Here is a 26,479-nt window from a genome sequence, read left to right on the forward strand (position 1 = left end):
CTGATTTGTGTGCCAGACTGTTTGCTTACTTAGGACATGAAAAATACGTTGGGCATTTTCTTCCCCAGTTTAAAGCCTGGGTTTTTCTCCTAGCAAATGAAAGTGAAAGTGCTACATTGTAGTGGTATTTTATCTTTAAAGGCTGGACTGGCAGCTGGTGTGTATGGGGGTGGGGGTAGGAGGGAGAGATCTGAAAGCTTGAAGAACCAGTTCTGAGGTTTTGTTTGTTTATCTTGAGATCTCAGCAGGGTCTCTCCCCCCCTTACCTTTTTTTGGGGGGGGGGTGGAGGGAGTCTGATTTCGTGTTTATTTTCATTTGGGCAGTCATTGAAGTTTCATTCATTTTAGTACTGACCTAAAAAAAAAAAAAAGACACTTGTAGCTTTCCCTGGTTGCACTTTAAAACACCATCCAGTCTCACCCTCATCTGGAAATAATGCAAGCTTCTTTCTTCCCCCGCTCCCTCCTCCCTGCCTTTTTTTTTTTTTTTCTTTTAAAGCCCTACATAACCTGAAGTCGATAATCAGATGGAAAATGTGCAGGTCTTAGTTTACTTTCTTTTTTGGTGGTAACCTTACTTGTTTTAGTATATATAAAACACAGGCGTTTTGAACACATGTAGCTACCGAGTCTTGAAATCTGTCTGCTTTACGGATCTAAAGTTTGCTGTGTTTCCTCAAAGGCAATGTTTATGTGTAACTTTTATCATTTTTTTACTGTAGGAATTTTTTTTTAAAATAGTGAATAACACGGAAGATCTTTACAGTGACATTAGTTCATCTAAAATCACTCATCCTCTGCCTCCCCCTTTCCTTTTTCCAAGAAACACTAGGTTAGAATTTCTAAGAGGTTAGAGGAGGAGGAAAAGAGGCGGAGTGGGTTAGGGGAGAGAGGTTAGAGGGGCCAGAATTTCTCTCATTCACAGGGTGGAAAAGTTGACATTGTCTAAGCCCTTCTGAATGGCTGGTAGTTTGTTACCCCGATTGTACCTCTACTTCCCCTCCCCCTCCACGTGACGACCCAGGACACATGCGCACCCGACGCAGCCCAGGCACATCTGCAGACTGACGTCAGTGTGCTCTGCCTCTGAGGAAAAAGCTGCCAAAATTTTCTTCTCCAATTCAAGTTGGCTGGGGGCCGGTAGTGAGATCTAGGGCTACTTCAACAAAACTTTGCTGCCCTTCCTGCTCCTCTTGTCTTCTTTTCTCCTGATACCTTTTGATGCTCTGCACATGTTATTTGCATAGCAAAGGCACTAAGCTGTCCAGGAAGAGAAGGCACCACTTCCACCCCCAATAAGTCTTTTCCCCCTTTCTTTCTTTTGCCTTTCTTTTTTTGGGGGGCGGGGGGCGGTGAGGAAGAGAAAGGGGGTTTGCAAAGGCGTATCTCAGGTTGATAGCCTGGATATATTGAAGGCATCTCTTTTTCTGCCAAATCGGAAAGTCCGTTCTCTAAAGCCCGGGTTAGCCAGACTATAAGGTTTTATTCTGGCTGCAGAATAACTGGCTGGTGTGGCTTTGCAAAGGAGGGGGGAGGCAAAAAAAAAAAAAAAAAAAAAAAAAAAAAAAAAGTTAGTAGAGGAGAGGGAGTACGTGAGTCGTCCAGTGCAAATGTCTATTGTTTGAAACTTACTTTTTATCAGAATTTGAAGATGAAAACGGTAAGGAAGACTTCACAATATTCAATGAAACCTTTTTTTTTTAAACTTGTGTTTTGCTTGTCTTCCGAATAACGCTTAGAAAACCTCTCCCCCTCTCTCTCTCTCTCTCTCTCTCTCTCTATGTGTGTGTGTGTGTGTGTGTGTGTGTGTGTGTTATGGCAAGGAGTGAGCTTGACTGAACTCATTTTACAGATAGAAATCTTTTAAACTCTAGACTAGTGTCTGGGGGCGTTGTAGAATTCTGGGACTTGCAAGTATTTTGTCATGCAAAATACGTTTACTATATGAATATACATGTTTTGTCAAGTAGACTTGATTATAATTATTGTGGTCCTTTAACTATTCACCAAATAGTGATGGAGAAAGTAATAATGATGTGTGTGTTTTAAATTGATTTCCAGTTTTCCTAAAGAAAAGCCTTTTCATTTTATAGTTTCATGTCAGTGTCTTAAGTGTTCAGACAAGTGCATATTTTATGCCTGGGCTCAGAGGGTAGCAATAATGTGCTAGCTGTAGCCCTGATGCTTTAGGATATGTTAAGCTCTTAATAGGCTAATCAAAGAGATGGAAGCGTGTGTTTTTGATTTACTTTTGGCCACTTGGGACGTGCTAGACTCAACCCTCTGGAGCCTTGTTTATCGGGGTATGTCTGTATACATGTGTATGGGACCAAAGTTCAGGGATTGCAGAGAGAGAGAGAGAGAGAGAGAGCAAGAGTACTGGAGGGAGTATTGGAAAGCCTCTTTCTGATAATCAGTGCTACAATTTCTGTCTTTGATAATTTCTTCCCTAGTTAGAAGAGAGCAAAGTAGAGGCAAAGAGAGCAAGAGGGTGAGAAAGCGCACTGAGAGGGAACAAGAGAGTGAGTTTCTTACTCTTGTTTTTATTTGAGCTGCCGGTGCAAGCGTTTGGGCCAAATGCCAACTGTCTGGGTCACACGCGTTTTATCCAAATAGATTTAGCGCTGCTGTCTGGAAATGGGCTGCTGAATGTTAACTTTAGGATCAACTCAACCAGGGCAGCTCAGACTGTTACCCTCTGTCTGGATGAAGTGGAATGGGGGTGGGGGGTACAGAGCAGGGAAAGGAAAAAAGGAAACTGAACCATTGCTTGGAACTTTAAAAAAGACACTGAATATAATTTTCAAAATATTCTTTTATTTTCAGGTTTTTTGGACACTCTCTCTTTTTAGCTTATGTTGATTAGACTGAAACTTCAAGACGTGGGAATGGTGTCCTTTGAATTCATGACAGGGAAAGAAATGTAGTATAAAACTGGTGTCATTGACGGAAAATTAGACAATTAATTTTGTTTTTCTGTGTTTCACCAAATTGTTAGCTGCAGTCCAGTTTATATTAATTTTGCACTTAAAACATGATCATTGGTGTTTGACATTTTTGAAGAACGACAAATAAATTGAGTTCAAACAAATCAAATTCATTTGTTACAAATGGCAGCAAATTAAATCTGTGCAGTTATATTAATATTTTTGTGAATCCCAAGAGGAAAACCTTCCAACTGTAAGACCTGAAATACTGTAAATACTTCCCTTGTACCTATAAGATTAATTTCTACACTTATCTAGTCTTACCACTTCCTTTTCATTTCCTTATCACCCACTAGTAGCTACTAGTGATTGAAGATGGGCCTCTCTGTCAAATCTTGTCCTGTTTGTGATGTTAGTGACACAATGAAGAGAGTTAACATATTAAGGAGAGTTAATAGCATATTTGGAATATTTGGTGGTGATGGGGATGCAAGGAGGAAGGGGTAGATGTGGACAACTGTCTTAGTTCTACCAAAGGACAAAGTTGATTCTCAACATTTTGAGCTAACCTCAAGAGAAAAAGCCTTGTTTCTGTTTTTTAGGGAAAAAATTATAATGTAGATAACATATATTTACCTTGTTATCTGGGAAAAAAGTTTGAGACTATATGTAATTTAGGGCTTGATTTTGGTAAATTTTGTTTTGTGTTTTTCTTTTGGTTTATTTGCTTTTCTTACTAGATAAAATTTTGAGTAATTCATGTGGTTAATAACACCATTTTTTGGAGATTGTTCTCACAAAGTTTATACATTTTCTGAAAACCTTTATACTTTAGAACATAATGGTATCCTTAGCATATAGAAGGTGATAAATATTTGTTGAAAGAATAAATGGAAAGTGAATGAGAGGTTGATTTTCACTATGAAAATTAGATACCTGAAAGTTGCATGGTATTGTTGCTTCTTCCAGAATAAAATAACCAGAGTTAAGATGAATGAAAGAAGTCAAGAAGGATGTCACACATGTTCATTAGCTCCATAATAATAGTTCTTGAGAGGAAATTATTACCTTGGCTAATCCCAGATCACTTGAATGGGAAGTAAAGATAATAGAGGAAAAAGTCAAGTAATATCCTTCAAGCAGGTCAGACTACTGAGGCAATCACTGTAGAGCAAGTTATTTGATCTTATTTCTGGTTTGGTAGTGTAGATTTAATCCATGGAAGCAGGTAAAAGATTCCTTAGCTTTACTGGTTGGTGCATTTGAATGATGTAAAAGAGTATATATGAATCAAAGTAAAATAAAGTTTTGATAGTGTTTTCAAAATTAAAATAGTTATGAGTACAGTTATCATGACCTAAGTTTTTTACTGTTTTCTTTCTTTAAAAGACAATTCATCCTAGTTGATTGACTTTATCATGATATCCAATTATTTCACATTTTTTAGGGGAAAGAGGAACATGAAACTTTTTGAGGATGGCCTTTGAAAAATGATGCTATATAATGAGAGCTAAAGCTTATTTAGCCATTAAAGTGAAGTATGCACTTTACATCAGCTGTAACCTAATTCATTCTCTCAACAAGCCTTTGTAAAGTAGATATCATTATCATGATTTTACAGATGTGAAGACAAATCCACAGAGGTCTGTAACTTGGAGTCAAGCCAGGACTCAAAGCCTTTGTACTTTCTACAACCTAATAATGCTTCTGCATTATTAGGGTTAATGTATTATGATTTCTGGACGATTGTCTAGTGTTTTGTGTTAGTCTGAACATTGGAAACCATATCCAGAAAGTCAGAGCTTGTACATATTTGTTTATGATGTGTAGATTAACCTCCCCAGCAGGTGTTAGAAAGTAGGTTAACTCATTTAAGACTGGTTAGATATGTTAGTTTTGATTTTAGGTCAGTTATAGCTAACTAATAGTGTTAAGGTCATTCATTGAGCATTGAAGGCTTGCAAGAAAGTAAGGAGGGAGAAAGTGAGAAGGAGAAAAATCCCCCAAATTTATTGAGTGCCCATGTACCAGATGCTGTAGCTAGCCATGGAACCAAGACCTTAACTCGTTTGCTTAATTACAGAGCTCCTATTCGTTCTGTGCACCAATATCCTTTTTACTAAAATCTTAAATCATGTTAGTCTACTTCTGGCAAAATAGTTACACATTATTTTTTGTTTCCCTCTCTCTTAATGCTACTGGCTTAATTACCTTGTGTGTTTACAGTACAGTTTTAGGAAGGGTAAGGGTGACCCCCTTGCAGCTGAAAAGAGCAGGAATTTCACAAAGGGAAAAATAGTTATTCCCTTAATCTAGCCAACTAGATTATAAGTTTGTTATTAGTTTCAATGTCCAGGGAAACAGGAGAAAAGGGATGAGTGATTCAGAACAAATCTGTAACCTCTACTAGAAAATCAATTCACATATACCAATTATACATACCTCTTTAAAGGAAGATAATACTTTAAAGTATATGAAGGGTTCATTTAATGTCAGATATTATGACATTCTAGTGATTTGAAAACAACTGAAATACTAAGAGTGAATATTTTAATGAAGTAATTATATCTTAATATCTCATGGTTATGGTTAGAGGATAGATACTGTATGTAAGTAGATTGGAAACCAAGGTAAATAGATTCTTTTCACTATTGTTATTGAATAATAATGTGACTTAGACTTAATCTCTTTATAAATGAAAAACCTTAAAAAGTATGATTTAGTCATTGTAGAAGTAAATTTGAGATGAAAAATTGTATGTAAAGTTGCTAAAAACTACTCACATTAACTAACCTATACCATTTATGACTATCTTATATGACATTGGTTGTATACAACTACTATTGAATGTTTAAGCTAGAGTACCTCAAACTGGAAGTGTGGGACAATACAGAAAATCGGGCTTTAGAGCCAGATAGACTTGTGTGAGAATCTGGACTCTCCTGTTTTCTGGCAATCTGATCTCTGTGAATTTCAACTTCCTTATCTGTAAATTGGTGCCTGTATTAGTTATCATTTACAGTATAACAAATTAACTGCAAACTAAGTGACTTAATGCCTTCTGCTTCAGGGTTTCTCATGAGGTTGCAATCAAAGCGTTGGCAAAGATTGGAGTTTCCACAGGAGGCTTGACTGGGGAAGAATCTCTTTCTAAGCTCACATAACAGTGGGCAGGGTTCAGTCTCTTGCATACTATTGGACTGTGGGCCTTGGTTCCTTACTGATATCTGGAAGCTGCTCTCAATTCCTTTCTTCTAGGTCTTCATACAGCAGCTTCCTTTAAACTAACAAAAACAGAGTTGGCTAGCAAAATGGAAGCAAGAATCTTTTGTAATCTAACCGAAGAAATGATATCCCCTCAATGTGAATATATTCTCTTGGTTAGAATTAAATTATTCAAAGTGGTGGTGTAGGGGATTCCACGGGGGTATGGATATCATAAGTCAGCATTGAGGACATCAGAGTCTGCCCTACCATGGTACCATATCTATGTCACAAAATTGTTGTGAGTTAAGATTGAAAGAAGTTAATATGTGTTTTAAAGTTCTTATTTTTGATCTGACCTTTAACTTCCTTACCTGATATTACCTATTAGTCTTCTGCACAGAAACCAGATTTACTACTTATATTATTATTAATACCATTTGCTATTTCCATTTTTTTCTCTTGCCACCTGGACTTTCCTGAATATATTTCTTCTATTTGTAATGATTACCTCCAATAATCTGACTTGTGAAATTTAGTTCATTTTTAGGACCTATTTCAAATACTACTTTTTTCACAAGCTTTTTTTTTTTTTAAATCTATTATTCTCTGTCTTAAAAGTCATCTCCTTCATCTGATCGCCTATAACAACTTTTTATAATGTCATTATGGCATTTATCAGTCTGCTTTGAGCTCTTCTGTTATTTTAGATTATGAGCTCCTCAAGGGCAAGGATTGTATCTTAATCTTCTCCATATCCCTTAATCCTTTCTGTATTCTGATGTTGTTATAACATCATCTTTTAAATATAGTAAGACAATATTTGTTGATTAATGAATTAGTTTCCCCAAGGCTTAGCAGTTTAATAACTTGTAGAGACAGATGTCAGGAATTTTATATAGTTGTGATTGTTTTATATGTTAAAGAACCAATATTTCTAGCAACATAGAGAATAAAGTGTTCCACATAAGTTAATTTTCCAGTTAACTATAGATATTTTTAGATGCCTAAAATGATTTTATTTTAACCACTACTCATTTAATTATTAATTCATTTACTTTTCTGTTTTCAAATGAGAAATTATATAATAAGAAGTAAGCATTAATTACTATCCCATATATTAGGGATTTGGGATAAAAAATCTTCCTAGCATCTTTTGTGTTCTTCCCTATCTTATTAATAATAGTTTGTCTTATTACAATAATAATTCAACATTTTATTTCTGGTGTAGGAATAGTATCATGAAAATCAGTTATTGAGCAATAATACAGTTTTATACACAATGGAAACTATTAAACTATGTTCAGAATGATTTGCCTCTACCCCAAACTGAATTACTTTGGGATTTTATAACTGCTTTGTAGTCTTCTGTCCTATTTTGTCACTGTTTTGGTGTTAGTGAGGTAGGTTTTAATTCCTTGATTATTTTCTTCTTCTTCTTCTTTTTAAATGGCACCAGGGATTAAACCCAGGAGTGTTTAACCACTGAGTCACATTCCTAGCCTTTTTTATATTTTATTTTGAGAAATGGTCTTGCTAAGTTGTGTAGGGCCTCCTAAGTTGCTGAGGCTGGCTTTGAACTCAAGATCTTTCTGCCTCAGCCTCCCTGAGATGCTGGGATTATAGGTGGGTGCCATGTGCCCGGTTTATTTTCTCCTAAATTTTATTTTCTCTGCTGTGTGCTAGAAAATCAGGGACTCAAATGTGTTAGTATTCTGAGTAAAATGTGAATACATGGATTCTAAGTGAGTTTTTAGTCAAAAGTAAAATATATGAGATAGAACTTCAAATCTGTTGTGATTCCTGAAGTGAAGTTTTAAAATTTCTTTTCTTTTCAGTTACATTTTAGAGAGTTGGAATTGCCTTATTTGAATTGCCTTATAAGTCATATAAGACTGCAAATAAAGTCAAGAGTTACAGTAAGTTTGGTTCACCTTTTTAGAAGTTGAGTTTGTGTTCACACACAGCTGATAAATGTCACTGTATTTGTAGATCTGCTTTGTCAGAATAAATGATAAGTGCCTTATAAAGCAACACAGCAGTCTCTGGATAGGAATGGGCTTAAAAAGCCTGTTAAGGAATGGAATCACAAACTATTTGTCAGATACATATAATGAATTAGAATATGAAGTCAGTCTATTTTTTATTTTATGAAAAGGAGGTTATCTCACTGTACCCATTCATTGTGATCTTCGAAGTTTAAAAAAAAATATAATTCTTCTTCAGTTTCATTCTTTGATTGTTGGGTAGCTGTGACATTATCCTGCTAACCATTTAGATCTCCAATTCAGCATTTAATCTTGTGAATGCTTATTTAGACTATAAAGAACAACAATGGTCTAATTTGACTATATTAAAATACTTTCCAGTTATGTTTTTGGCAAGCATTAAATAACGTATAAGGTCTCTCCATTCAGAATATTTTCCAGTTAACTTAATTTTTTTTTGTTTTTCTAGGTTAAAAAATGGCCATACTTTAGTAACTAATCAGCCTAATGCTTTGCTTATGAAAATCTTTACTATCATTATTTTTTTCATTTCGGATTGAGAAAATGAATCCAGATATAGAAGAAAGTGCAGGATGTTGGAAAAAAGAACCTGTTAAACAGTGGAACATCTAAAAACTAACTTGAAAGAAGTTTTAAAGAAATAAAATTGTTATGCTTCGATTTTGGTATGGTGTTGACTCTTTAGCACATAGGTAGCCCTCCAAAAATCATCCAGTTTTCTAAATTATGGAAATTGTGTGGAAGACGTTGACCTGGATTTTGAGCCTTGTCATGGCTTCATCGGAATTTCATAGCGACCACAGACTTTCATACAGTTCTCAAGGTAGGACTCATGCTTTTGCAACTTGACAAAAACTTGACAAAAAAATATTGCTAATAATTTGATAAGAAAAAATTCTGAATATTTAGTTGGAGTGAACACTTTCTCAGGTACTCTAATGATAGGAACAGAGGCCTACTGTGTCATTTAGGTGCTGGTTTTAGAAACATTAAGAGCTCTAAAGTTCTAAGTTGTCCTACTAAGAGTCTGTTTAATTTTCTGTGAATTTTAGAGTTGACTAGTCTTTCTTGGTAAATGATAGACCTCCAAGCTGCTGCTTCTGAATCCTAAGTTTTAATAGGCTCATTCATTGCTAAGGTTTGTAGTCAAGATCATTTTCAAAGAGAATCCAAGGAAGATGAAGAAAGCAGATAAATTCTGATAGAGAACCCTTTTAATTCATGAAAAAATACTTTTCCAAAGTGAAGAATTCTGATCTAAGGTCTAAGATGTGGGCAAAAGTGTTAGAATTATAAATTCAAATTTTTAAAATTCTAATCCTTAAGTTTTTAATCTATGGGATTGAACTTTATGTCATAGAAATGATCTTAACAAAAATGGTCCCAAAGTAAATGTCATTTTGATTTCCATGGATCAGTCTATTCCTTATAGAATTATTGAAAGGTACACATTTCAGATTTTCCTCCTATGAATCCTTAGCAACAAATCATTTTTTGGTGCTATTGAATTAGATTTTCAAGATTTACAAATTGCACATGTCTAAAAGTCCACATGTAAACACTGTGGATCTCAAAGTAGATCAGCAGAGCCATAGCATTTACTATAAACTCTTATTTGTAAAAGTGAAATAGGCAGTGTCTTTCAATTTATTTCCATTTGGTTATAGTTTCATGGGAGTTTGTATTTGTGGGATGAACTCCATATATAGGCAGTAAGGCAATAGATAGACATTTGTGTTCCCTTAATGGTAAACCTACCTGAAGGAAGGTGTTAAAAAGAAGGTAGAGGGCTGGGGTTTGGCTTAGTGATAAAGCATTCAACTATATTGGGTTGGTAATTAGATACTATAATTTTAAATTTCTGATAAAGCACCAGTTTCTATACTTAGCTCCATATTAGAAAAAAAAATTTGTTAAAAGTTAAAAGAAGGTAGATAAATAATGTTTAGTACATCCCATGCGAAAAATGTTTAATAGTCCTTCAAATTAAAAAAAATAGTTTTATTGAAATGTAATACACATATATAATCTACCCTAAGTATACAATTTAATGGTTTTTAGTATTTTCAGGGTTGTACCACCATCATTCAAATCAGTTTTAGAATATTCCATTACTCTAAAAATAAAATCTATACTCATTAGCAGTCACTCCCAAATTTGCTGCAAACAATCCCTATCCCTGTCCCAGACAACCTCTAATTCTGAACTTCTCTTTCTAGAGATTTGCCTATTCTGGATGTGCCATATAGATGGATCATATAATATACAGTTTTTTGTGATTGGCTCCTTTTACTTAGCATAATGTTTTTATAATGTGAGAAAAGAAATTTTTATTATGAAGACAGTTATTATGTGTCATAACTTGTATCAATACTGCTTTCCTTTTATTATAAAATGATATTTCATTATGTGGATATACCATATTCTGTGTATCTATTCATCAATGATAGAAAACTGGGTTATTTCCCCTTCTGGCTATTATGAATAATGTTGCTATGAACATTCACATATAGGTTTTTATGTGGATATGTGTTTTCATTTCTCTTGTGTATGTACCTAGGAGTAGAATTGCTAGATCATGTGGTGATTCCATGTTTAACATTTTGAGGAACTATCAAAGTGTTTTCCAAAGTGGCTACAGCATTGTACATTCCCACTGATTCTACAAGGCTATAGAGATTCTATATAATTTTTTTAGAATAACTTTCAAATACAGATTTTGTCTGAGCTAAACTCTTTTTTTTTACATAGGTGTACTTTTCATTGCTTTTTATTTCCATGGAAAACGTTCATACTTCTTATAGAATTTAGTTCTTAGAATCCATGTTTTAAAAAATGAAATTTAAAAAAGAGAACTAGTCCTTCACAAATAATTTCAAAATAATATTGTTTTGAAGAATTAAATAGTTAAAACTTAATATTTAGATTTTAAACTTTAACTCTTTCATTTTTATTTAATATAACATTTTTGGGTCCATACCTCACATATAATAATGATGCATAGTTTTAACTGACATAGTTGTTTATATTGCTGCTTCTTTGTTCTGTTAAATTTTCTTTTCTTCCATGTGTTTTTTCTGGATTCTCTGCCTTGTGATTACAAAGAGGAATTCCTGACTTATCTTGAACACTACCAGCTAACTATTCCAATAAGGGTTGATCAAAATGGAGCTTTTCTCAGCTTTACTGTGAAAAATGATAAACACTCAAGGAGAAGACGGAGTATGGACTCTATTGATCCACAGCAGGCAGTATCTAAGTTATTTTTTAAACTTTCAGCCTATGGCAAGCACTTTCACCTAAACTTGACTCTCAATACAAATTTTGTGTCCAAACATTTTACAGTAGAATATTGGGGGAAAGATGGACCCCAGTGGAAACATGATTTTTTAGACAACTGTCATTACACAGGATACTTGCAAGATCAACGTAGTACAACTAAAGTGGCTTTAAGCAACTGTATTGGGTTGGTAAGTAGATACTATAATTTTAAATTTCTGATGGGAAAACAAGTTCACAATGTAAATGTGTTTCCTTAGATTAAAACAATATATATTATTGGTTTAAGTAGAAAGATAACATTCTAAAATTGTACATTATTTCTGATGCCTTTAGTTTTGATCATCCTTTTAATAATGTTTGTATTGACTTTTCAAAGGACAGCTTTTAAAACTCTTTATTAATAGTAGAGGAATGAATGAGAACTCAAATTTCCTTTTAAACTTAAGTTTTTCTGTTTAAATGAGATGTTTTTAAATGCATAAGCAAAACCCAGTTATTGATAATGAGTTCAGGGTATGTTTGTATATAAGTTGATTATGACAGGAAACCATAGCACTGTTGCCTCTTTAGAGTCTTTTCTATATCTTTCTCTTATAGGTTACATATCTTAAAATTATTATGACCTAATTTTGGTTATGATTCTTAAAGCAAAATGTTTTATGCCAATGTCTATGAAGTAATTTCACCCAACATTTATATGGAGATTGGTATGATTTTATTTTACAAGACAATGGATTCAAGAGTATAGATTTTATGCCAGGCATTTGAGTCCATTCTAGTCTAATGGTAAATACATGGCTTATAGTTGCACATAGTAATGGCTGCAAATCAGAATGTGCTCCCCTGGTTCTACTTCTGTTTTTGCCATTTTCAGGCAAATGTAGATATTCCATTAAAGATTTATTTGTGGAAAAGGTATAAATATTTTTATGCCTACATCGTATTTTCAGAAATTCTTTTTCTTCCTTGCTATCTCATATCCATGTTGTTACATACACTTCAATATAAAATAACTCTATAATTAGAGTTGAGTTTAAATAAGTTTTAAAGTTGAAAGAACTATCAAGAACTATACAATGGAAAAAAAATCACTATAGATAGATATATGCATATATACATGGGAACTTGCTTAGATAGTCCATTTTCTATAACTGTTAAGTAAAATGAGCCAATGTAAATATTTACATTTTTAAATTTGGTTTAATTCCTACAAAAACATGTATTGAGCATATTTATTTCTAGTTTCTTTTCTCCATAAGCAATATTAGGACTTTATACATAAAAAAACTGATTTTTAATAAATGTGCTCTAAAACTTGCTATTAATTATCAGATAAATACTGTTCCTAGTCATTAACTAAGTCCTTTATATTTGGCATTAATATTGACTATGCAATAGCTATTTTTAACTGGGTGATGGAAAAATCTGAGATTTAGAAAAAAACAGAACTATTTCCATTGGGGATTTGAGGGAAGTGACTGCAGATAGATGAGTTAGAATATGGAGAAGATAATGAATGAGGGTCTATTCAAAGACTATGGCCTCAGGAATGGGAAGATTGAATGAATTTGAACCACATTTTGGAAAGAAAATTTAGAGGATTTGTATCTTATTAATATTTTATTCCTAGGCACATAATGAAGCACATAGTGAATAGTAGATATTTAATAAGAATTTTAAAAATTGAAATAGAATTGAACTGAAAGGGGGATGAATGAGAGAAAGTAATTGAAGATGGCTGAAAGTTCTCTTTTGGATCAAGGTGTATACAAATGTTACTCATTAAGAAAGAGGGCTAGGGGAGTGTCGGATTGGAGAGAGAGATGAAGAGAATAACATTGATAGAGTAAATGTGAGGAATTAGCAGAAATACAGGCTAAAGATTTCTAGTGGCATTTGGCAAATAATAACTGAAGTTTAGAAAAGAGTCAATTCTAGAAACAAGTAACTTGAGAGTCATTAGTATAGGTGACTGTGTATGAAACTATGAAAGATGCTGTTTGATGAATCAAAATCGATAATAAGATTGAAAATGAGACCTCTTTTTTACAGTTAAGGAGACTGCAGGGTATCACCTGTCTTTCCTTAATCCCCATGAAGACTTTCTGTCTCTTGTTTTCTTTCCCATTTTTAATACCTTTTTGTTTCACTTTGTTTCTCATTGTGATCTGCCAGGTTTGTCCACTAACTTGACTGTTTTCTTCCTGAGATTAATAAGGAATTTGTAAGCAGATATTTTGAGACTATGTGAATATTCTATTTTACATTATATGTTTACCCACTGGTTTTAGTAGCCTTCCCCTTCATTCTTATTTTGAATCATGATGCATTTTTAATCAAGTAGAATATGTTAACAAGTTTTTAGAAAATCTTACTTTTTCAAAGGCTATCATTGTTAGTCAACTCTTTTTAAATTATAAATTTTTGTAATGCAGTGATCACACTAGTGTTTTCTGATAATGTTTTCTCATCCATAATTTCAGTGTTACAACCATTTCACCATTCAAAGGACAAAGTTTCTAACATTAAAGTTTATCACTTGTTCCAAATAATGTCACATTTTAGTTTGCTTTCTATCTGGACTATGGGTATCCAGATGTTGTTTTCCTGAAGTTTATAATTACTTTTATTTTTTTCTTATTGAGGAAAAAAATATGATTTCCTTATTGGGTGACCAAATTTTGTAGTTCCTTAGTCTCTTCATCTACTGCTTGGTATACATTTGTATCTTATTGGAAGCATTTTTCTTGGTTCCCTCTGGTTAGTGAATTTCTTGAGCTATTGCACATGTCCTATCTTGGGATTTCATCCTTCCTAAATTAGTTCCACATCTTCTTTTCTCTGAGTTTATATCCTGATTTTGCTGAGGAACACCTTCAAATAATTATCTCAAAATAGGTACCTAGGAAGTAAAATTCCTGAGTCCTTGACTATTTGAAAGTAACTTCATGTTTGGTTGATAATTAGCTGAACATGGAATTCTAGGTTAAAAAGTCACTTTCCTTAAGAGCTATGGTCAGTAGAATTGGGAAAGGTAATTTAGAGGGTAACAAATATATCTTTATGGTTTTATGTCTTTAAAAAAGAAAAACATTTAAGATCTAAAAAAATTGCGTTGATTACTTTGGACAGCAGGTACAAGTTTGCTGCTTGTCTGATTATTGTCCTTTTGTTCTTTTAAAATTTTTTAAATAAAAAATATTTCCCTCAGTGAAAGTGTATGTGTTCTTCTCTTTATCCTTCCTGTCTTAGGAATTTTGTCATGTGGCTAGATGTGGGTTTTCTTTCCACTTCTTTGCTTGATATTGAATTTAAAGAACCTCCTTTAAAATAAGAAAGTTAAAAAGAATTCCTTAATAATTTTCTCTCCTTATTTCTTTCTTCCCTTTCTCTTTCTGGGACTGGTTTTCTGCTTCTCTTTGTCTCACTCTCTTTCCATCTTTTCCTTTTTGTTTTTTAGTGGTGGTGCTGGGGATTGAATTCAGGGCCTTGTGAATGCTAGGAAAGCACTCTACCAAATAAGCTATATCCCCAGCCCCCATCTTTTCCTTTTTTATTCTAGGTTCTATGAGATTTTTCAGTTTTGCTTTTTTCCCCCTTCAATTGATTTAAAAGTTAGAGTGGTTATACTTCTAATTTTCAAGAAAACTTTCTTTTCATTATATTCTAACATCATGAAAAGTTATTTTCTCTCAATTGCTGTGAATATAATAAAGACCATTTAGGTAGTTAGAAAAGCCCAGTGACTTCTTAGACTTTCTGTTCATTTAATTATGTCTGCAGTTGCTTTTTCTCCCTTTTCCATCATTCATTCATTCATTCATTCATTCACCAAATACCTATAATCACCTACCATCTGATAGGCACAGTTCCTTTTGCTAGGAGTATAACAGTGAACAAAAACCAAATCATTGTTATAATATGGCTCACATTTCAGTGGAGGAGACTCAAATAAGATAAACAAATAAAAACCATAGCATGTTGGTTGTGATAAGTACTCAGGAGAACAAGTATTGAACAAAGACTTTAAGGAAAATGAAAAAGGAAATGCTGGTATCTGAGGAATGAGATTTCCAGGTGGAAATATCTTAATTACAGAGGTTTGATCTAAGTGTTTGAGGAACAGTAAGTAGGCCACTGTGGCTACAGCTAAGTGAAGAAGATATAACAGATGAAGTCAAAGGGAATTGGTGGTCAGATGTCAGGTTTTAAAACAGGACAAAATAAATGTTAATTCCAAGCTTGAGTTCTGAGCAACTAGAAGAATGTAATAACTATCAACTGAGATGAGAAAGACTTGGGTATTAACAAAGATTGAAAGTTACTGGTGAGGGATAAGTTGTGGGTATACATCATGAATTCAATTGGACATGCTAAATTTTGGATGTTGTATAGGGTGTTGGATATACTTGTCTGGTGTTCAGGGAAAGATATGAATTATAATGTTAAAATATTTTTAGTCAAAACATTTTAACATTATATATATATATATATATATATATATATATATATATATATATAATTAAAACAGGAGATTATATAAAATTGCTTAGGAAGGAATATAGGTAGGACAGAGGAGAGGTCTAAGGACTTAGCCTTTGGGTATTCCAAGAGGTCAGGGAGGTCAGAGAATGGTGGCAGAAACAGCAAAGAACAGAGTAACTAAAAATTTGAAGGAAGACCAGGCAAATGTTCTGGAAAGCAAGAGAATGAAGTATTTCAAAAGGAAAATGCTGCTAGTGAGTCAAAGTATGTGTAACACTAAAACCTGATTTTTTAAATGAGGAGGTCATTGGAAATCTTGACAAAAGTAGTCTTGGTAAAGTCATGGTGGAGTTTGGAAGAGAGGAAAAGACCTGACTGGAGTAGATTTAAGAGGGAGTGGGAGAAAAGATGATATAGGCAGTTATTTCAAGGATTTTTGAAAAGCAAGAAATGGTTAGTAACTGCATGCAGAAGTGGGGTCAGACAAAGTTTTGTTTTGATAGAGATGGAAATGAGTGTGTAGAGAAATGGCAAATTGCTGGACTGAAGTTCTTGGTGGGTAAGAAGGGATGGAATCATCTGCACAAAGGGAATAATTATTCTTAGCCAGGAGAATAGAAAGTTCATGCACAATAACAGGAAAAAAAACAGAGTATATGGACAGTGGATGCAAGTAAGTAGATACTTGTGTTTGGGGGAGTTTGTAGGAGGTAGTACAGTATTGTCTGTTGGAAGGGAAGTTGGAAGGACAAGGTTGTAAAGGGAGAAAGGGCGGGGAGGAGAGAGAGAGGAGGAGAAGAAAGCATGAAATATTTATCCAGGAAAGTGTAGAATACTGGATGAACTAGAGTTCATACTAGAACTAGTATTGTTGCCTTGGAGTGTTAGAGTAGAGTTGAAATGAGGAATGGTGATATTAAAGTGAAACCATTCACTAGTTGGTATGTTTTCACTGGCTAAGTGCAGCTATTAAGATGCAGGCCTAGCATAGTTTAATTTAATTAGGGTTGTGGTTTAATGAATTGAGAAAGGGATTCAATGAATTGAGAAAGGGGCACAGGAATTGGAAATAATTGGAAATGATCTGAAGCTGGTTTAGGAGGGAAATGAGACTATGAGGTGAAGTACTGTGAAAAGCATGAAGATCAATTAATTGAGGCTCTTGATTGGGATAAAAGAACTGTTTCTTGGAGTTGGGATATTAGAAGGGCAGTGCTGGAAAGATAGAAAATGGGTGACTTGAAATAGAGATTATTGAAGGTTGTAAATATGACAATGATGAAGTCTAGGTTTTGACCATAGGCATGAGTGTCTGAGGTAAGGTGAAGAATAAGATATTTGAAGGAGAGGAGGTCAAGGAGTTGGGAGGGGAGGGATTAAAGATACCATCATGTTAATAGTCTGTAACTTGAGTCCATAAATGAAATTCAAGGAGTTTGTGAACTGGAATGGGGAAATTTTACATCTTTTTTTTTTTTTTTTTACTAATTTTTAACTGAAATTTAACATTTCCTTCAATTATAAAATATAGGTACAAATCAATATAGTAATGGCAGTACCTGTGACTTTATCCCCAATAAAAATCACACTCATGTCATGTTGCAGGTTTTGCATATTTTTAAATCATTATTTATATTCATCTGCATTATGAGATAATTTTTATTAGATCCATTAAAGAACTTCTTAAAGTGTTAGTAACCATATGTATTATATTTAAAAAATATTTTGATAGCTGTATTTCACTAAAGTTGCTTTTATTTGTAATTCTGTATTTTTTTCTGCTTTTAATATTTTATTCATAGAAGGAGTCCTTATGTTTCACTCCTGGACTTCTTTTTCTTTTTGATACCAAGAATTGAACGCAGGCGTGCTTAACCACTGAGCCACATCCCTAACTCTTTTTATATTTTATTTAGAGACAGGGTCTCACTCAGTTGCTCAGGGCCTCACTAAGTTGCTAAGGCTGGCTTTTAATTTGAGATTTCTCCTGCCTCAGCCTTCCAAGTCACTGGGATTACAGGTGTGCACCACCCTGCCTGGTTTACTCCTTGACTTCTGGAGGGATTGAGGGCACATGTGCACACACATCACAAATTTTAAGGATTTTTGATATAAGAAGATATTGAAATCAGCAATTATTCCAGGAATGATATCGCAGGCCTTGACTCCAGAAGTTAAAATCTTTACGGAATGAGGGGAGTGGGGTCAGTAGATAAAGCAACTAGGAGAAGGGGAGAAGATTATGGCATGAGGTTTGAAGCTGGTGTTTTGTTTTGAGGAAGGAGAGTGAATTGTTCAGAAATGGCAACAAATCTCAAGAACCTTGCTTACAGGTCCAGTAAGAGACATGTAGAAGAGAAAGCAGCTACTATAACAGGACTACAAGGAAGGAATGTCATTTAGGGAGATTCATATTTTTGTTAGAGCAAGATGATAAACATTCACAGATGAGGCTGAGGGTATAGGAAATTGTGTTGATGATTGAACTTGAGAGGGCACAGAAGTGTTTTAGATGATGGGGAGTAGAAGGAGTTGGGATCTGAAAACATGATATATATAACCATATGACTCGTAGAATTCAGTGGATGCAGCTTGGGCTTCTTGTAGGAACTAATAGGCAGGGAGTGGGGACACTTGTGAAATTAGTTCTGATGATTCTGAGGCAAATAGCTGAATGTGATGCTGAAGGAAGCAACAGCAGGGCTTTTGCAGGCATGCAGAAATTCCTGGGACTTTACCTTAACTCAGGTCCTCCAGCCCCTTTCTAATCCTGTAATCTTTCTCCTCTTCTCTTTCTGCAGCCTGTGTAACTCCTTGCTGTTTCTTGAATACACAAGGATGTTCCTACCTAATTCCCTTTTCATTTGCTTTCCCAGTCTCTCTGCCCCTCCCAAGACATTTATTTGGGTGGCTTTATGCAGGTTTCTGTTCAAATATCACCTTTTTAGAGAGAATTTCCCCCATCTATTCTAAAATATTTGTATAATGCCCTCACTTCTGATTATCATCTGTCTTTTAAAACAGCCTTTCCCTCCTTTTTCATTTATCACTACCTGGTATATAATTTATTTATCAAATTAATTAATTTTTTCTAACTCCTCCCACTAGGCAGGAGGCATTCTGATAAGAGTTGACACTTTGGTTCACTGTTGTAGATATCCAAAGCCCATTTGATGAATGGATAAATAAAATCTTAAACAGTCTTTAGAGGAAAAGCTAATAAAACTATAGTGGTTAGGAGAGTAGTTTCCAAAGTCAATCAATTGAATTTGTTATTTAACTTTGCTCCATCTAGTTTCTCATCTGTAAAGTTGTGCTGATGTAAGCACTTATGTCAAAGAAAAGATGGGTAAATGATTTACAGAATACCTAACACGAACTTTCTGGATTTCCCTTTCAGAAGTTTTTCCATTCTTTAAATTACAGATTTTGTTTACTTACTGCCTTCTGATTCCATTTACTTGCTGTAACATGACTTTCTTATCTGGGCCCTTTCAACTCTCTGCTGCCCAGAGACCACTGTGATTTTAGGAGTAGAGGAGATGGGATCTGAAAACCTGACAAACATAACCATATGACTCATAGAATTCAGTGGATGCAGCTTGGGCTTCTTGTGGGGATTAATAGGCAAGAGTGGGTCATTTGTGAAATTAGTTCTGATTATTCTACCCTTTCTGCAGAGTACCTTAGACTCTTCTTTCTATACTTCCTTCTAATCAAAACTCATATTGAAACTTGCCTCCTTTCTGGAGGTACTGTGCTCAGTTTTCTAGTACATTGTTAACCTGCCAGGTAAAATAATTCATGCTTAGGCATTAGAGTTTACTAATGGCATATTATGTGATTTCTGTCAGTATTTGCATTTAATATAGAGGGACTGTTACCCATAAATAAATCAAACAATGGTGAAAATAATATGAATTAACTAAGGGTTGCTTTATTTTTTGCATTCCTCTACTCATTCTTGTGGGTTGTAGGTGACTCCAACTTTATCTGTAAGTTAGAACATTTCCAATTATGTCTTCTCTTTTTTTCAAGCATGTTGTACTTAACATGCATTTCTCTAAATAGGATCTTAGAGAATTAGAATTCAAAGGGATCTTAGAGATTATCTGGACCAGAGGTTTTCAACTATTTTTTCTTTCTTAAAGCAGCAAAATGCTTTTCTCATATGAAATGTTATGTGGAAACTTAATATACAGATTAATAAAAGCACAGCTGATTCTAAACCCCAGAATCCAAGCCCTGTAGGTCTTCCTTTGTTGTCTGGGACAATCCCCTGAGGGCACTTTCATGGAACCCTTAGGGCTCCCCAGAGTGCTGTTTTAAAACCACTAATTTAGACCAATCCTTTCATTTTTCCAGCTGAGGAAATAAGCCCATAGAGTTTGTGTTTTATCCAGTGTTACAGGGTAAATTAGTTGGATTAAGAGCGATCCTCACATGTGCCATTCTTAGGAAAACACTGTTAGACAAGCGTGGAAGTTATTAGTTTTTGGAAGTTCTTATTTTTGATGCAGGTCAATTTTACCATCTTATTTCTTTTTGTTAATAAAATTCTATTTGAAACCTATTACATATGAGATATTTTCTATGGCTCTGATGCAAAGAAACGGGACATAACATGTTGCCTGTATAAAGCAAGTTGTCTAGTTGGAAAGATAAAACATGCAGTTATAAGTTATATAAAATTTAAATAAAACTTTAGGGTTTGAGATATAGTAAAACAATGTGGCATAAATTGAGAAAAAAATGATATCTAAACTCTAGTGGAGCTCAGAGGAGAGTGAAGGTACTTCATTTGGGCTAGAGAAATTTTTAAATGGGAGGTATGATAACTGAGTAGTACTTGGCTTAGAAAATAGGTATAAGGCAATGGAACATTATGAATAATAGCAGATCTTTGTTTACCAGCTCCTTTTCCTTCTTCTGTCTAGAATTGGGCAAGTTCTTGACCTCTGAGCCTGTTACTTCATCTGCAAAATGAGAATGCAAGGAATGTATGTTAACTAAGGACATATAAATTGATTTAACTTCCACCTTAAAATGTCAGTGGTTATCACAATAAAAGTTTATTTCTTCCTTATATCAGTGTTTATATTAAACAGATTTCTAAGAGGTCACTCAGGGACCAGGTTCCTTCTTTTTTTTTTTAGCTTCAACTTCTCCTAGATCTTAGGAGCACTCTCCATTCAGTTGGCAGTAAAGAGAGAGTGAATTCCACTGATAAGGCATTTGAAGGCTGATATACAGCCCTCTGTAAATTTTTTTAATTGGCTAAAACTTAATCACATAGCTGTATTTAAACACAGAAGATATAGCTAAATTATATACACAATTTCAAAAGTAAATAAATTTTAAACCTTTACATGGAGGTCTGTCACCTTGAGCAGAGTTGTTGGGAAAGTTGTAGTAGACAATGTATATGATATGCTTAGTAGAGTGCATAGCATATAAAGGTATTTAAATATCCTTTTTAAAGATTTAGGGACATTTTATACGTTACGGAGTTCAATAATACATGATACTTTTTATTAATATGTTTTAAACCAGGTACAGTGGCATATGCCTTAATCCCAGCTACTTGGGAGGCTGAGGAGGGAGAATCCCAAGTTTGAGGCTGGCCTTGGCAATTTAGCAAGACCCTGTCTCAAAAAATGAAAAGGGTGAGGGATATAGCTCAGAGGTAGAATACCTCTGGGCTCAAACCCCAGTACCATTGAAAAAAAAATTTAGGAGAAGTATCAATTCATTTTTGACTCTGGGTAATAATGATAACAAATGTTTAAAATGATTGTTCTTCTTGGTAATCTTTGTTTCTTTTTCTTTTAGCATGGTATTATTGCTACAGAAGATGAAGAATATTTTATTGAGCCTTTAAAGAACACCACAGAAGATTCCAAGCATTTTAGTTATGAAAATGGCCATCCTCATGTTATTTACAAGAAATCTACCCTTCAACAACGACATCTCTATGATCACTCTCATTGTGGGGTTTTGGGTGAGTGTGTAGGTTTTGGAAATAATATTGTATTGTATTGTCCCTTTCTCTTTCTTCTGGAAAATATAATAAGGAAATAATTACTTAATAATAAAAGTAAATAGGAATTTGAGTAATTAGACATATGTACAAGGCCCTCTTAAAAGTTGTCATATACCAGTAATTTAATTAATTAATTAATTAATTAAAAATATTTTTAGCTGTAGATAGACACAATACCTTTACTTTTGTTTTTATTTAGTTTTTTTTATGTGGCGCTGGGGATCGAACCCAGTGCCTCATACATGCTAGGCAAGCACTCTACCACTGAGCCCCAACCCCAGTCCCAAGTAATTTTAAATCAATCTGGAAGCTCTTTAAGAAGTCCTTAAATGTAATTCTGTATAAAATTTGACACTTTTTTTTTGTTTGAAGGAAAAAAAACATCATCTTATTTTATTCAGGTAATGGTTACAACTTGCACGAAGAAGTGTTCCATTGTACTCTGTATTATTTAGTTAGTTTGCTAGTTTCCTGCTAGTAGCAGGAATCTAGACACTTGAATAAGACTTGAAGAGTCATAAGGTAGTTTTCAAAGATAGCGATGGCACTGAATTAGGGAACTATGTGATACATGACAGAGACAACAAACCTAGACTTTATTGATCAAGGAAATCTTCATGGAAGACGTGACTTCTCAGCTAAGATATGAGGTTTACCATATCCTTAGAAGGTAGTTGGGCAAATGTAGAATGATCGGTGACTAGACTGTTCCACATAGAGGAAACTGCATTTTCCAAGGTCCTAAACAAAAGAGAGAATGTCACATTCCAGAAACTGACAGTACATGTACTTGGATATTAGAATGTGGACTGGAGAGATGGAGATGAGGTTCATGGTGGTTGAGGGGTGTTGTTGTAAGAGATGAGACATGAGAGATAAGGTCAACATGAAGGGCTTATAAACCATATGAAGTAATTTGTTTACCCTGATATGCTGGAAACACACTAATAGGTTTTAAGTAGGAGGAATGACATAATCAGATTTATTTAAAAAAAAAAGAGTATAAGTAGCTGTGTGGAGACTGAATTAGAGGAGAGCAAGACTAGAGGCAGGAAGTTAGGAGGATGTTAACATAGTGATAGGAAAACTTAAGAGACAAAGGCCACTTAAACTGAATCCACTTAAAACATGAAACAAAATTCCTTATAATAAGTAAAAAGTTTGATTTAGTCTTTATATTGACTTTTATTAGTCATTATGGAAATAAGTTTATTCATTATGGAAATTAGTTTATTTTGTCTTCTATTTAATAAAACTTAGGCCATAAGTACAACTATATATAAATAAATTCCTTAAAAACTAGGATTCAAATATTTAGTTGTTTGTTTGAAGATAACTTCTCACACACACAAAATTTCAATATTTTATCTTATTCTGAAAGGCATCTCTTAATTTTGATATTCAAATTATTCTCTTTCATGGTGCCAATACATTATTTGAACTCTGGCAGACTTTATTTTTCAGTGGTTTAGGCATGAGTCAGACACTTACAAATTTTTATTGTTATAAAATTCTTCCATTTTGGGGGAAGATTTTCTTCTTTTCTTCCCATCTCTCCTCTGCACTATTGAGATGATTTCCTAAACAACCCTCCCCTCAATCCATTTCATGTATGAGCCCTAACACCAGTTTAATTAGTTCAGACCCTCATTATCTCTTGCCTGGACTACTGTTCTAACTTTCTAATGGGGCTTCCTGTCTCCAGGTTCATAATCCTGTTTTTAGTCAACTCTGTCTCCTAGATCTGACCTGTCACACTTTTAGACACTTCACTGGCCTTCCCATTAGTGGTAATATGGTTGTAGTTCCCTGAGTTCCAGGAATTGTAACTAGATGCCATTGGAGAAAAAACTATTTTATGTTTAGTTACTTGTCTGGTCAAGAACTTGATTGTGATACCATCTCAACAGCATAGGTCAAGCAAGAGATAGGAATTTGTAGACATATATTGCCAATTAGCTTGTTATGAGTAATCAAGTTTATACCAAAATATAGGATATAAAAGCACTGTTGACACTAGATTCAATGATCTCATATCCAGATACGAATTTTTCCATTATAATTAGATTCAATAGATGTGTTTTAAATGATTTTTGTGGAAGTAATATCTGTTCTCTTTGGAATATTTAGAGAATAGAGGAAAAAAGAAAAAAACATTAAAATGAAAATTATTGTTATTCTTGCATCCAGAGATAACTGAATTTTCTTTTAGTCCATCGACATAGATAACGTTATGTCTCTATACCTGCATTATTTACTTATGTATCTACTAAATAAACATTCATTTAACACTATGTGCAAAGCTATTCTAGGTGCTGAGGATGCATAAATAAATAAAGCAGAAAAGATTTTTACTGTCATAGAGCTTATATTCTAGTGAGGAAGGACAGTTAACTAAATAGGTAAATGAACTTTAATAAATACATGACCAACTATCAATAAATAATAAATGCCATGAACAAAAAATAAAGCAGGTTAATTAAATAATTGTGAATGGCTATATATATTCAAACATTTTGATATTGATCAAAATGTTAAAATCTTGTTTCAGATGGCAGTGACATCCATATGTTGGTTTTGAGAAAAAGTTACTGGTATATATGGTTATGGAGCAATTTCTTAACACCTCTGATCTATCTGAAATTAAATTGAGCAAAGCAAATGTATCATTTTTTTGTAAATTTTATTTAGTTGTAGATGGACACAATATCTTTATTTATTTATATATTTTATGTGGTGCTGAGGATCAAATCCAGTGCCCAGATGTATTTTTTAAAATATTTTTTTTAGTTGCAGATGGACACAACTTTATTTTATTTGTTTGTTTTTTTTATGCAGTGCTGGGTATTGAACCTAGTGTCTCACACATGCTAGGCAAGTGTTCTACCATTGAGCCACAACCCCAACCCCCAAATGTCTTTTTTTTTCTTTACTTGTAGATGGACACAATACTTTTATTTTACTTATTTATATGTGGTGCTGAGGATCAAACCCAGTGCCTCACACATACTAGGCAAGTGCTCTACCACTGAGCTACAACCCCAGTCCAGCAAATGTATCTTTACTAATCTTTATGTTGGAGCAAAACAGATCAATCTTTTATTCTCGTGTGCAGCTAAAAATATATTAGTTACAGATCATTAAGCTTAACATTAAGCAGTCAATTAACTATTTATAAAATGTAGATATAGTTTCATAATGAGCTAACCATTCTGTATTAATTCGGTTTTTAAAATGCAACTGAGCTCTCTTGATTTTAGTCATTCCATATGTCTGTATAAATAATATCAAATATATAATAATATTTGGTATATACAATGTGTCACTGATGGACAATCATAAACACAAAGATGTAGAATTTTTCTTTAAAGAATTTGTAGTCTGATAGAGTGATAGCCAAGCAAACTACCAATTTAAAAAAATAAAAAGTTTTAAAATTATGACAATGAGAATGGTGATGTTGATAATAGCAGTGCCTTATACTGAATAGTTATCAAATGAGAACTAACATTGCTACCTGTTTAGTACCCAATCATGCAAAATTCTTCTTTTAGTACTTAAGATAAAGAGAAATTGAATACATTGGAGTAATGTTCAAAGGTTGGAAATTAAACTCATATTTAAACACTTAATCTGTTTAGCCAGAGAAAGAGAAAACTGGGCATGACTTGAATACATGAATGATTATATGATCACAGAGGACTAGGCAGGAGGAATTGGAGTTTTATTGATACAGGAAAGATTTGGCAGTTTCACAACAATATTGCCACAAACATAGTGGTTTAAGCAACAAATCTTTATCCTCTTATAGGTTTTGTAGGTCAGGAACCTATGTGGATGAACCATCTACTCAGCCTTAGACAGGCTGGATTCTCATCTGGAGAAGAATTTTTATTTCTTCTTTCCCATGGATCTTTGTAGTATTCAATTCTTTCTGATTTGGGTAGCTTTAGTTTTTGGCTTGTTTGCCAGAGGCAACCTGCAGTTTTTTGCCAATGGTTCACCAATATGGTTGGTTGCTTTCACCAAGCCAGCAAGGGGGAGACACTAGACTGGTGCTACAGTATTATTTAACATAATTATGTAACATACATTAGTTTAATTTTTCCTAACTATCTTTTTCAATAAGAAAGGTTAGAAGGATTTTCAGATCAAATATGAGAATATGGAAGCTCTGAGTATGCAGGCAACCTCTATCTGCTCAAGTTTTTCAAATGAAGATGAATATACACAAGGCAGTGTTTGCAAATGCCATGGAACTAAAAGGTTTCTTTGTACTGAAGGATGTGTCATAATAGACACCAAATGTGGTTTAAAGCAAATTGTGTTGGAATCTTTCAACTCTTGTTTTAATGCTCCTTATCTCTAGACTTTGGAAAAGGAATACTTTGTGTACTCTGTTAGCATAAATAGTTACTGCAAAATTATGTAGAACAACTAATTCATAGTCATTTCAATGGTGATTTCTAAAATAATAGAATTGGTTTTAATTAAGATAGTTTAATAAAAGCATTTTACTTTAAAATAAA

At 33.9% G+C, this 26,479-nt stretch overlaps 1 protein-coding gene across 1 annotated transcript in view; it reads left to right on the forward strand.

Annotated features, from left to right (window-relative positions):
• The first annotated feature begins 1,090 nt into the window (after window positions 1-1,090).
• Window positions 1,091-26,479, forward strand: part of Adamts6 (ADAM metallopeptidase with thrombospondin type 1 motif 6) — a 293,953-nt gene continuing 268,564 nt past the window's right edge. Inside the window, exons 1-4 of the mRNA XM_027951608.2 lie at window positions 1,091-1,660; window positions 8,589-8,963; window positions 11,246-11,610; window positions 21,740-21,908. Coding sequence (XP_027807409.2) covers window positions 8,867-8,963; window positions 11,246-11,610; window positions 21,740-21,908 — 631 coding nt within the window. The 5' untranslated portion in view covers window positions 1,091-1,660; window positions 8,589-8,866. The remainder of the gene's footprint in view (window positions 1,661-8,588; window positions 8,964-11,245; window positions 11,611-21,739; window positions 21,909-26,479) is intronic.

Source organism: Marmota flaviventris, chromosome 5, assembly GCF_047511675.1.
Source record: "Marmota flaviventris isolate mMarFla1 chromosome 5, mMarFla1.hap1, whole genome shotgun sequence".
NCBI classification, from domain to species: domain Eukaryota; kingdom Metazoa; phylum Chordata; class Mammalia; order Rodentia; family Sciuridae; genus Marmota; species Marmota flaviventris.